At 48.4% G+C, this 13531-nt stretch overlaps 1 protein-coding gene across 7 annotated transcripts in view; it reads left to right on the top strand.

Moving 5' to 3' along the window:
* Positions 1–6462: 6462 nt before the first annotated feature.
* Positions 6463–13531, top strand: part of Tmem39b (transmembrane protein 39B) — a 22042-nt gene continuing 14973 nt past the window's right edge. The window contains exons 1-6 of one of the 7 annotated variants that reach the window (XM_021159737.2): positions 6477–6607; positions 9237–9363; positions 9957–10176; positions 10501–10583; positions 10702–10785; positions 11093–11247. In XM_021159737.2, coding sequence (XP_021015396.1) covers positions 10732–10785; positions 11093–11247 — 209 coding nt within the window. In that variant the 5' untranslated portion in view covers positions 6477–6607; positions 9237–9363; positions 9957–10176; positions 10501–10583; positions 10702–10731. Of the gene's footprint in view, positions 6608–6747; positions 6772–6802; positions 6913–7344; positions 7355–9236; positions 9364–9956; positions 10177–10500; positions 10584–10701; positions 10786–11092; positions 11248–13531 lie in introns of those variants that run through there. The other 6 variants (XM_021159736.2, XM_029476844.1, XM_021159738.2 and 3 more) reach the window with 6 other exon arrangements.

Here is a 13531-nt window from a genome sequence, read left to right as displayed (position 1 = left end):
TTGAAAGGCAGCAGGCATGGATGTCACGCACCATTAATCCCCACACTTAGGAGGCAGAGACAGATGGATCCTGGAATTCAAAGCCAGCCTGATTTACATAGCAAGTTCTAGGACAGCCAGGTCTACACAAAGAAACCTGTCTTGAAAAGCCAAAGACCAGGGACTAAATCCCTGGTGTGGCTCTCCAGGTCAGAACACTCAGCTCCTGTGCTATTCCCAGTCTCCTGTTTCTGCTTAGTTTCCCATAGAATGTTCTGGAACATACTACTATATATGCCCCACTGCCACTCCTTTATTGGAACCTATAGCCTGAGTGCCCTTGGACATTCCAGAGGACTCTCAGAAAAGAAGGTCACCCTCTGTAATATGTGAAGGAAAGTTGAGAATCATTTACTTTAGGTAAGGCATTTTAAACTCTGAGCCTGTGTTCGTCTTTGTTAGCACTTGTCCACAAGTTCTTGAAGGGTGGGGCTGCTCTGAATCCCCTTTGTACTAAATTTTTCAAGCATCTGCCTCTGCATGAAGAGTTCAATAAAGGCTTGGTCAAGTGATGAATGGTGAATAGTTCTACCTAGTAGCTTCTATCAGCTCTGGGAGAGAGCCAAGATCCCACTTACTAGTTAACCCTGGGCCAGTGGTCTAGCCTCAGGCTTTCTCTTCGGAGATTGGTAAGTCATGTATAACCTCCAGGTACAAGATCGCCCCTGAGAGTCACAGACTTTTTTTTTTTTTTTTTGGTTTTTCGAGACAGGGTTTCTCTGTGTAGCCTTGGCTGTCCTGGAACTCACTCTGTAGACCAGGCTGGCCTCGAACTCAGAAATCCGCCTGCCTCTGCCTCCCGAGTGCTGGGATTAAAGGCGTGCGCCACCACGCCTGGCAGGTCACAGACTCTTAATGGAAAGCTCAGAGTTGAAGTCAAACATCTTGGTTTCAATTTCAGTTCATTCCTTTGGTGTTTATGCCATAAGCGATTTCTCTCCACTGAATGGGAACCTGAGAAACATTTTAAATCTGAAAAGCTGGGCCTGGACAGAACACTGCCCAACATTCCAGTTTCTTCCTTTCTTTCAGTCTTATTTTTAGAAATTCTGTCACAGCGTCCACCTCCATTATTGCTTAGCATCGTAGGGATCTTTCTCTTGAGAGGTCTGACTTAGGGTGTTTGGCTTACCCACCCAGCTGCCCTGCTTGTCAGTCACCTGCAAGCTGAGAAGGATGATGTCAGCTTTCCCCAAGCCTCTGGACTACTCTGAGACATAAATATTTTAAAAGGGCCTTTCTCTTGCCGTTGCCAGGGTGATGGACTCTCAGGGGACTAGTGGGAGTGTGGAGGCAGGACAGGCTCTGGAAGGGTGGGTGTGAGGCCTGGCCGCCAGCCAGGACTAAGCTCAGGAGGCTGGAGCTCTGCCTGCATGCCTCTCCTTCCTTGAGCCCTTAGCTGTTAGGATGCTTCCAGGCCTGTTTCTGGGGCTCAGATGCCGTTTGGTCTTTGGTAAGTTGAAGTTTTCTGGGCCTTGGTTTTAACATCTCTTGGTGATGGAGGAATCTCTTGTCTTGGTGCAGGTAAGTGGAAAATAAAGAACGTGAAAGGATTCTGTGTGTGTAATGCTGTGCTTCCTTTGCTAGTAAATCCTGGTTAGAGAAATTAGATCCTGTTGCTGCTTTCTGAGGACAGACACAGCCTCGCTGTAGTCTAGTCTGGCTTCAAACTTCTGCCTTCTGAATGCTGGAACTGCAGGCATACACTACCACCACTGTCCTCTGTTGGACTCCTAGTGCCACATGGATGCTGCTCCCACATAATGATATTCTCTCCTTCCCTTCATAACGTAACTTAAGCACACGTGCGGTGATGTTACCTTGAGATAGTGGCCCACTTTAGTTCAGACTGGCCTTGAATCCTGGCTCAGCTTCCAGCTCTTACTAATAATTTTTATTATTTTAAGATAACATCTCCCTTTCTGCCCTGGCCTGGCCTAGCCTGGAACTCATGCACAAAAATCTGTCTGCCTCTACCTCTCAAGTGTGGGAATCGGGTGTGCACCACATTGGCTGTCCCAAACACCTTTTTCTACGTTTCTCAGGTCTAGCCAGACTATCTGGATAGCACCAGGGATTCTAGTTGGGTAGTAATTTAGAGGCAGAGTTAGTTCATGGGTCGTCTTGCTTTGTCTTATGCCACACGCCCCAATCTTAGCCTGTGTCTGAAAAGGAAACTGTTTTTGCTTCCCTGTTGCTTTGGGAACTCCTGTTTCTTTGTATGTGGCTCCCTCTGGCGGGTGATGATGGTAAGGAAGTGAGAGCAGGTATAAGACTGACATACCACTCTGAGAGAACGAAGTGGGGCAACTCTCCCAACGCCTAATGACAGCCACCCGAATTATCACACGCTGTGTCTCTGCAATCTACTCACCGTTAGTCCCCACAATAATGAATAGGAATTAACTCTAATTCTCAGATCAGACAGACTTGAAGACCTGGGATCAAATTCTTTGCAGCATTTAGGATCCTCAAATGATCTTATCATCTTAACAATCTGTTTTTCTAGCTTCAATTATTGTCTTGGTTTTATTTACCATTAATACAAAATGCCCCAACAAAAGCAGGTCGGGCAATGAGTTTATTTTATCTCACAGTCCAATTGCAGACCATATGATAATCAAGGCAGCAGTAACTTGAAGCTGCTAGTCACATCCACAGTCAGGAGCAGAGAGGACAGATGCTTAACACTCATTTTCTCTTCAGTCCAGGACCCAAACCTCAGGGCGTGATTAAATGAGTCCTCCCTCTTTGTTGACATCATTAAGATACTATAGGCCAACTGGATCTAGAAAATGTCTCTTTGAAATTCTTCCCCGGTTATTCAGGTTGTGTGTCAGGTTCACAAAACTAATCTCAATTACGCTCAAATCGACCAGACTATTCTGGAGGAAATCCTAACTTGAAGCATTGTGCTGCCAGGCAGTGGTGGCGCACGCCTTTAATCCCAGCACTTGGGAGGCAGAGGCAGGTGGATTTCTGAGTTCGAGGCCAGCCTGGTCTACAAAGTGAGCTCCAGGACAGCCAGGGCTACACAGAGAAACCCTGTCTCGAAAAAAAAAAAAAAAAAAAAAAAAAAAAAAAAACCAACAACATGAGGCCTCGGGCTGGCTAGATTGCTCAGTGGTTAAGAGCACTGACTGTTCTTTGGAAGGTCCTGAGTTCAAATCCCAGCAACCACATGGTGGCTCACAACCTTCTATAGTGATATATGATGCCCTCTTCTGGTGTGTCTGAAGACAGTTACAGTGTACTTACATATAATAAATAAAACTAGGTAATTTAAAAAAAAACAACAACATGAGGCCTTTGCTTAGTTTAACTCAGTGTTCAGGCTGGGCATTGTGGCAGGAACTTTTAATCCCAGCAGAGGCTAGATTTCTGAGGTTGGAGGCCAGCCAGGACTAATGAGTGAAACCCAATCTCAAGAAGCTTCCCAGTGGCTTGCTTTATTATTATCTCTGTAAAACATAAAATGTGAAGTTTGACAAGAACATAGGTATGAGGGCTGATGTATGGAAGGGCTAACCACACAAAGAATGAAAGTGACCCAAGCGATGTTCTTATATTAATCGTCTGAAATGTCTTTGGGAGACCAAATCACTTGGCAGCTAGGGTGGCTGCAGGTGACATTTCTTCAAAGCCTTTGCTTTCATCAGCCATCACAAGAAAATCTCAAGATTTCTTTCTTGATAGCTGTAATGTATATGCTATGAAAACATCTCATTTAACCTCACTTAGATGACTAATTCCCCCTCAACTCGAGCCAGCCACTTGTCTGGAGTTGCAGGGCTGTTGGAGTGCTTTGACTTCTCGATCATTTGCCCGCTGGAACTTCAAGAAGCCTCGACCACAAATGAACTGAGGAAGGCAGATTTCCCAAAGGAGAGTCATCTTTCTTATTGGAAACAATGGCCGTCGAGCAAGTGGTCATACAAAGCGGGTTGGACCCATGGGTGCCCTTGCTGTCTTACACTGAGTTGTAGGTATGCCAAATCAATTCAGTAAATAGTTCCTGGGAATTCACTATGTGCAATGTTTGTATTTTTTTGTGTGTGTGTGTTTTGTTTTGTTTTTCAAGACAGGGTTTTTCTGTATAGCTCTGGCTGTCCTTTAATCGCAGCACTCGGGAGGCAGAGGCAGGTGGATTTCTGAGTCCAAGGCCAGCCTGGTCTACAAAGTGAGTTCCAGGACAGCCAGGGCTACACAGACAAACCCTGTCTGGAAAACAAACAAACAACACCAGGACCAAGAGTATCGTGGTAAAGAGATTTCTTTTATCATAAAGTTGTGGTTCCTCATGAAGAGAAGGAACTTGGGGTCAGAAACTGAAGCAGAGGCCATGGGAAGTAACAATTGCCCCCAAGGCTTCCCCAGCTAGCTTTCTCATACATCCCAGGATCACATGCAGAGAGGTGGCACCACCCACAGTGGGCTGGGCCCTCCCACATCAGTCATTAAGAAAATGCCTGCGTGCTTGCCTATTGGCCAGGCTCATGGATGCAGTTGTCATCCCCACATTACTTACCCACTTCCATCTCCCTCCTTTTTACTTAAACATCAGGCTGAGTGTCCTTGCACTGTTCCTCTGTCTAGAATCTTCCCTCTCCCCCAGATACTTCCTCTGACTCATTTCAAGGAAGCCTGCTTTCTTTCCCCATCCAATTTAAACGTGCATCTGGACACTCCCATTTTTCCTTTCATCCTGCTTTCTCTTCTAATATACTACAGAATTTACTAATTTTCATGTCTGTCTGCCTTTATAATTTAAAATCTGTAAAATCTATAAATATCTTCTAATTTGTTTGATTAATATGTGTCAAGCATTATGATAACCTGTGAAGTCACAAGATAATTAAAATTGCTTGTGAGGAGCTGGGTGTCATGGTGGTGGTGCTCGAATTTAATCCCAGCACTTGGGAGGTAGAGGCAGGTGGGTCTCTCCATTTGAGAGTTTACAAAGTGAGTTTCAGGACAGCCAGGGCTACACAGTGAAAGCTTGTCAAATAAAACAACAGGGCTGGCTTGATGGCTCAATGGGTAAGAGCATTTATTGCTCTTCTGAAGGTCTTGAGTTCAAATCCTAGCAACCACATGTGGCTCACAACCACCTGTAATGAGATCTGACGCCCTCTTCTGGTGCATCTGAAGTCAGCTACAGTGTACTTATGTATAATAATAAATCTTTGGGCCCCAGTGAGTGGGGTTGACTGGAGGGAGCAGAAGTCCTAAAAATTCAATTCCCAACAACCACTTGAAGGCTCACAACCATTTGTACAGCTACAGTGTACTCACATACATAAAATTTAAAAAAATAAAAAAACAACAACAATAATATAAAGATTGCTTATGAGGCTGGGAATATAACTGAGTGATAGACCACTTGCCTAGTCTGTGTGAGGCCCTAGTTTTAATCTCCTACCCTCATCCCCATAGATTGCTTATTAGTCTTGCAAGGGAAGAAATTATACTAACAGGAACAGTAGCTACTTGCTTCCTCTGTTAAGTGTTTGCCAAACATGATGGCTAACACTGATTAAAACAGGTACTACATGGGTTGTCTCATTTAATCTTCCATGCCTACAAGATAATTTGTGCTTGCATTAGGTTTGATTTCCATCCCTGCATAAATCTGTCAGCGGGAGTAATAATTCCGACACTATGAAGCAGGATCAGAAATTCAAGGCCATCCTCTAATCCATAGCAAATTCAAGGACAGCCCAGGCTACCAGAGGCTCTGTCTGAAAAACCAAAATCAAAGGGCTGGCAAGATATCTCAGCAAGTAAAGGTTCTTGTAGCCAAGCCCGACAGCCTACATGGTAGAAAAACCAGTACTCCTACCGGTTGTCTTCCCAAGTCCACTGCTCTGCGCATCCCCCCTCTCTCCCGCACACCAAATTCTAAAATGTTAAGAACCCTAATAGGCGGTTATTATTAATACCTATGGACATTATTTCGAAATTTGAAAATGGCAGGCACAGGCTCTTAGCTAAGGTGGTGGCAGTGAAATCAACAGTGGAATAAACATGAGAAATGGATAGAGTTTAGGGTCATCAAAATGAGGCCAAAAATTGGATACAGAGTTTTGGAAGATAGGGGAAATGACTCGTAGATTTTGACTAGGGTGGGCCAAAGTACACTAAAGCCTAAGAGTACTGAAAGCCCAGTTTGGAACTCGCTGAGTATGAGGTGACTGTGTTGCACAAAAACCAGGATTTCACTAGAGGCAAAAGGCCGCTCTGGTGTCCTCCTCTAGTCAGAACAGGGTGAAGAAACACGAGAGGTGGGTTGGCCCGCTCCAGAATCTCTTGAGCAGCAGCTGCGGGAAAGGCATGGGGAAAGGCAAGACAAAGAGCGCTAGCACTGCTTTTGTCCAAACGGCCCCTTTAAGAAGCGCGCTCCCGACTCCCAGCCCGCCTAGCATGCAAATTGAGCAGCCGGAGGGAGCGTGCGGCTGATACCCGGCCCGGGCTGCGGCGGTTAGTCCTCTCTCGGCCGCCGTCGCCTCCGACATATTGCCCGCAGGAGCTGCGGCGGCGAGCGGAGAGCGCCGGGGGAAGGAGATGGGTGAGCAGAGCTGGCTGGGCTCGTCCGGGGGTCGCGGGATAGCGGGGAGCCTGGCTGCGAACTGCCTCCCCACGCGGACCAGAGTCGCTGGGAGGGGGAGGGGAAGGGACGCGGCGCAGGCGGGACCCCGCCCCTCCGGTCCTGAGGGGGCGGGTCACTGCGTGGTAGGCGGAGCTTCCAAAAGGGAGACGGCCCCGAGGGGCTCAGGCTTTCTTTGGGGCACACAATTCTCCTGTCTGCAGACGGGGGCCGGGCACCCTGGTGGGAGGGGCTGAGAGCTAAGGGTGCGGCTTTTGTGATTGCTGGTAGGGGAGAGAATTTTCTGGACTCTAGGGGTTTACACTGAGAGCGGCGGGGCCGCAGGGACACCTAGCCCACCAAGGGAGTCCATTCCGATTCAAGCTTCCAGTCCTAAAGAGCATTGCCCGGCTTGTGGGCGGGGTCTTGGGGTTGACAGTTGTGTGTGGGCGGGGTTTCTGGGCTAGGGGCTTTATGTGGGTGCCGAGCTTCTAAAAGATAGTGGGTGTGGGCAGAGTTCCTGGGCTGAGGGTGTGTGTGTGTGTGTGGGGGGGTGTTTCCAAACCAAATATAACAGTGTGTGAACAAAGCTTCCGGTTTGGGGCTTGAAGTCAGCTTTCTGGACATGCATATTGTGAAGAGCTGTCAGAAAACCTTCAGAGATAGGAAAGCTTGGGCACAGTGTGTATGAATAGAGGCTACTGTGTTGCTGTGAGGAAGTTGAGGAAGGTATAACTTCGATTAAGAGTTTGGGGGCTATGTGCAGGATGCTGCCTAGGATCTTAGGGTAGACTACTAAGCTTAAGGAATATAGCTTTGTAAAATCTTAAGTTTGGGGTGGGTGGGTGGGGGACTGGGGGGGGGAGTGTATTGGGGACTTTTTGGATAGCATTGGAAAATGTAATTGAGGAAAATACCTAATTAAAAAAAAAATCTTAAGTTTGGGATTCCCAACCACCGCTCTCTTTCTAAGGCCATTCTGATGTTAAGCTCAGGCTGTGGGTCATTGAGTTAGATCTCAGGGCCCTGGAGGGAAAACTTATCTCAAACCTGGCCAGATTGTAGCATCTGGAGACTCAGATCCAGATGAAATCCAGCAAATACCAGCGCTGAGCAGCTCAGGACTCAGATTCTGAAAATCTTACCAAACTGGTCCAGTGAACCGGAGTAAGGGAAACGGCAGTAAAAATAACAGTCTGGTAGCACATGCCTGTCATCCTAGCATTTGGGAGACTGAGGCAGGTGAATTGTGAGTTTGAGGCTATTCTGTGCTACTTAGTCGCTTAAAATGTGAATTCACGCCCGGTGCGGTGGTGCACTTCTTGAATCCCAGCACTCGGGAGGCAGAGGCAGGCGGATTTCTGAGTTCGAGGCCAGCCTGGTCTACAGAGTGAGTTCCAGGACAGCCAGGGTTACACAGAGAAACCCTATCTTAAAACAAAACAAAACAAAACAAAAGATAATTTCAGAGAGTGAATTGTGGGGAAAAAAAGGTAGAAGCCTGGCAGGTGTGATAACCCACCTGTAATCAGTCCCAGTACCGGGAGGCAAAGCTGGAACCCTGAGGCCGATCAGTCAGTGAAATAGTGAGCTCTGAATTCAGAAAGAACCTTGGTAAGCAAAGAGCACAAAGGAAAAAGACATTGACTGGGCAGTGGTGGCTCACATCTTTAGTCTTAGCACATGGCAGGCAGAGGCAAGCAGATCTCTGAGTTCAAGGCCAGCCTGGACTACAGAGTGAGTTCCAGGAGAGCCAGGACTACACAGAGAAATCCTGTCTCAAACAAACCAAAAAATGAAAAAGAAGGGTTGGGAGGCTAGAGAGATGGCTCAGTGGTTAAGAGCACTGACTGCTCTTCCAGAGGTCCTGAGTTCAGTTCCCAGCAACCACATGGTGGCTCACGACCATCTGTAGTGGGATCTAATGTCCTCTTGTGGTGTGTCTGAAGACAGTGACAGTGTTCTCTTATACATAAAATAAATAAAACTAAAAAGAAAATAAAAAGTGTTGGGAAGATAGCTTAGTGCTGAATGTGCTTGCCACACAAGCGTGAGAACCTGAGTTTGGTCCCCAGACCCTATGTAAAAGGTAGGTGTGATGGTCTGAGCTTGTAATCCCAGCACTGTGAAGACTGAGACCCAAGGATTGCTGGGGCTCACCAGTCAGCCAGCCTGACCTAACTGCCAAGTCCCAGGCCAGTGAGAGGTCCTGTTTGGAAGTGACAGGAACAAGGACAAGGTAGAACTGTGCACACCTGAGCCCAACTCCACATGCACCATGGACAAGTCACGCAAGAGGTGACAAGTGTGCTTACTGGAGAGGGAGGGGCCATGGCTACCTGGAGCTCTGAGTAGGGTGGGACACAGGCAGAGAATAGCAGGTGACAAGAAGCAGGCAGGAGCTGCTTCCTAGGCTCCCGGGAGGTTTGAATGAGAAAATGAAATGCATGAGCCCAAGGCAGGCCTTATCAACATAGCAAGTTCCAGGACAGCCAGGCTTCCATAAAGAGACCCTGTCTCAAAAAACAAACTGAAGAAGGAAGGAAGAAAGACACGGAAATACCAGTTAACTAAGATAGCACTGCTGTCATCCTTGGTATATGGCCTACAGGAGGACGAAGAGGTCCCAACAGGACATCTTACTATCGAAACCCGCTCTGTGAGCCAGGATCATCTGGGGCCTCTGGTGGAGGCCACTCTTCTAGTGCATCCGTGAGCAGCGTCCGTTCTCGAAGCAGGTAAGGCACCTCTATGTCTCACCCCTTCCTGTCAGAGTGTGGACCAAGCTGTCCCTTTCTGGATTTTAGCACGGACTATCTTACATGCCTGGTGGGGCTGGAGGGGACCAGAGTGAGCCCTGAGGTTGGTCACTGAGATGAGGTTCTGTAGAAGCAACCATGCTCTTGTTCCCGTTGAGGTTCTACTCCAGACCTACTGATAGCACACAGGTTACCATCTGCCTCTGGCCCTCCTTTTCCATATTTGTAAAGCAAGCCTCATAATTCCCTCCTGGGATGTATGGGAAGAAGACCTCATCGTTTTGAGGGGTTATTTTTGTTTGTTTGTTTGTTTTGTTTTTTTGAGGCAGGGTTTCTTTGTGTAGCCCTGGCTGTCCTGGAACTCACTCTGTAACCCAGGCTGGCCTTGAACTCAGAAATCCGCCTGCCTCTGCCTCCAAAGTGCTGGGATTAAAGGCATGTGCCACCACGGCCGGCTCCTTTGAGGTTTTCATCACATCCTTTTCTGATGTACTACACTATTGTGTGTTCCAGAAGCTTCTCCGGGTCGGGTTCCCAGGTTAGCTCCTGCAGTCACTATTTCCCGCTTGCAGGACCACTTCTGGGACGGGCCTCTCCAGCCCTCCACTAGCTGCACAGACCGTTGTGCCTCTACAGCACTGCAAGATCCCCGAGCTGCCCGTCCAGGCCAGCATTCTGTTCGAGCTCCAGCTCTTCTTCTGTCAGCTCATAGCCCTGTTCGTGCACTACATCAACATCTATAAGACAGTCTGGTGGTATCCACCCTCGCACCCACCCTCCCACACCTCCCTGGTAGGTGCTCCACTAGGGGCCGCTGTGTGTGTGTGTGCATTCGTGCCTGTGGCGTAGCTTATCAATCTTCACTGTATACCCACTATATACCCCGTTCCATAGTGGGCATAATGGATGTAGAGGAGACAGGAGACTGGGGACTCTTCACGATGCTGGGCACTGTAGAGGCAGCAGAGTTGATCCTGACAGGATGGATCCTAAGTCTTATCTGAGAGATGAGTCATGGAAATGTATGAATGTTTCAGGGTGGACAGAGGAAGAGGTTCAGGGACAGGGACACGGTGTCGGAGCAAGAGGGCTCACACACCACTCTCTTATCCCCAGGGACTGTCCCACTTCCCTTCTCTGGGTCCTGTTCTACTCCTCTAGGTAATTTCCTGGCCTGAGTCAGCTGGAGGCCAACGAAGGTCAGAGAATGGGGACAGTCTCTGTGGAAAGGACTGGGCAGGGGGAGATAGTGGGTACAAGAGAAGCCTATGTATGAAGAAGGGGCCCATGTGACCCCCAGGCCTCTGCCCCCAACAGAACTTCCACCTGATCGACTTCAACTTGCTGATGGTGACCGCCATTGTTCTGGGCCGCCGATTCATCGGGTCCATCGTGAAGGAGGTGATTGGGTCTAGAGGCTGGCAGGGGCTTTGGAGTCATCCCCACCCCCACCCCCCGGGATGCCAAGGAGACACACCTAGCCCTTAGCATTTTCTTTGAGCACCTTGTGGACATGACAAACATTTCTGGTATCCCATTAGCTCTCCTGATCCACTAGGCATCAGAAAGGTGGACCTTGCCAGAGTCTTCCCAGGCTGTTGTGCGCCTTCCCCTGGGTGGGATTTTGGACCATGTTTGGTGGGATAGGGGCATAGCTCTTGTGGCCTCCATCCAAGGCCCCATCCTGTCGCATCTCACCCCAACCCAGGCTTCTCAGAGGGGGAAGGTCTCCCTCTTCCGCTCCATCCTGCTGTTCCTCACCCGCTTCACCGTTCTCACGGCGACAGGCTGGAGTCTGTGCCGGTCCCTCATCCACCTCTTCAGGACCTACTCCTTCCTGCACCTCCTGTTCCTCTGCTACCCGTGAGTACCCTCTCCTCACCCCGGCACCTGACACTGGACTCTGCCCTTTTTATGGCTGGCTTCTCAGGCCTGTGTCTGGAAGACTCACAGGCAGACAGGCAGCAACAGTAACCTCTCATGGCGTCTGATGACATCTCCTGAGGTCAGGATAATTAGGCTTTCTTAATAGAAGAAACTGAAGTGGGATAAGCTACTCCATCTCTACTGATGGAGTTGGAATGGGATTCATTTCTGACTCAGTACCCAGAGGGACATTGGCAACTGGGAATGCATGGGCTTGAGTTGTCTCTTTTCTTTTCCTTTCTGTTTTTGTTGTTTGTTTGCTTGTTTGACTTTCTGTTCTCTCTGTATCCCTCCTCTCCTCCCCTTCTTCCTTCTGTCCCTTTTCCCTCAATGCTTATGAAATCTCATGGGGGATTTTCTTTCTTCTTGGGGGGGGGGGTTGTTGGAGACAGGGTTTCTCTGTATAGCTCTAGCTGTCCTGGAACTTACTCTGTAGACCAGGCTGGCCTCGAACTCAGAAATCCACCTGCCTCTGCCTCCCAAGTGCTGGGATTAAAGGCGTGCGCCACCACTGGCCAGGACTTGGGGGCTTTTCAAGTCTTTGTTTACATGTTTCTATGAATGTGGGTGTGACACACAGCTGTGTGTATACATGTCTGCATACTCACTTGTCTCTGTGTCTGCTTAGCTCACTCGCCTGCCTCACTAGAGACTCAATTGTTCAAGATGGAGAGCCTAGAGCTGCCCGTTTCTGGTTCAGAGTCAGGCAGTCTCCTCTCCTGGCTGCCTGGGCATTAACAGTTACTTCCCACCTTGTCCTTTCTGGTTCCCGAGCTTCCTCAGGATAGACCAGCTCTGGCTTTGGAAAGCTTCCTAGCGGGGCTGTCCACTTTCCTACCCTGCCAGACTAAGAGCATGCTGGGTCAGGGGCTCTCAGGCCTGCTTTATAAGTAGAGTTTTTCTGAGTTTAAAAATTACCAGCTGCGGGCTGGAGAGATGGTTCAGTGGTTAAGAGCACCAACTGCTCTTCCAGAGGTCCTGAGTTCAAGTCCCAGCAACCACATGGTGGCTCACAACCATCTGTAATGGGATCTGATGTCCTACCCTCATGTGTCTGAAGACAGCGACAGTATACTTAGATTCATAATATAAAGAAATAAATCTTAAAAAGAAAGAAAGAAAGCCCCAGTATCCCCAGTATGTTATATTAACATATAGTATAATATGGATGTATTTTTTTTAAGTGTAGTGATGGACATTGGGGCACACACCAGTAACTCTAGCACTTGGGAAGTAGATGGGAGAACATCAAGAGTTCAATTCAAGGTGGGGCTGGAGAGATGGCTCAGCGGTTAAGAGCATCAACTGTTCTTCCAGAGGTCCTGAGTTCAGTTCCCAGCAACCACATGGTGGCTCACAACCATCTGTAATGGGATCTGATGCCCTCTTCTCGTGTGTCTGAAGAGAGCTACAGTGTACTCACATACGTAAAATAAATAAATCTTTGGGGGAAAAAAAAAAGAAGTTCAAGGTCACCCTCAGCTTCACAGTGAGTTGGAGCCAGCTTGGACTACATAAAATCCTGCCTTGAAAAACCAAAACCGCCAGGCAGTCGTGGCGCACGCCTTTGATTCTACCACTTTGGAAGCAGAGGCAGGCGGATTTCTGAGTTCCAGGACAGCCAGGGCTACACAGAGAAGCCCTGTGTCACCCCCCCCCAAAAAAAAAACCCAAACCAAACCAAATCAATACAGCTTGTGTAGAGGGTTTGGAATACCTCTCAGTTGTAGAGTGCTGGTGTGAAGTGCGCATGCCCTCAGGTTTTATTGCCAGTACCACAAAACTAAGAAAAGCAACAGAACAGGCTTTTATAGAATTAACTGTTTTTATAAGAGGTGTGTCAGTCATAATTAAAGTCTAGAAGAGATAAAGCGGAGGGTTTGCCCAGCATGCAGGAGGTTCTGGGTAGAGGTCCCCAGAACCACATGCACTCTGTAGGATTCAGCACTGAGGTGCCTCCTGAAGTGGAGGCAGGAGGGTCAGCCCCAAGCTTAGCCTTGGCTGCATACCAGGTTCAAGTCCAGGCTAGTATATAGAAAACTTGTCTCTTGAGGTCTGGGGGATGGCTCAGTAGTTAAGAACACTTCCTGTTCTTTGCAGAGGACATTCCCATGTGGCAGCTCAGAAGTGCCTTTCTCCAATCCTGAGGGCCCTAATGCGCTCTCCTACCCTCAGGGTTTGACTTCCTTTCCCACCTCCAGGGGCTCTGACACCCTCTTCC

Source organism: Mus caroli, chromosome 4 (assembly GCF_900094665.2).
Source record: "Mus caroli chromosome 4, CAROLI_EIJ_v1.1, whole genome shotgun sequence".
Taxonomy (NCBI): Eukaryota; Metazoa; Chordata; class Mammalia; order Rodentia; family Muridae; genus Mus; species Mus caroli.
This window is presented reverse-complemented; position numbering and strand designations above follow the sequence as displayed.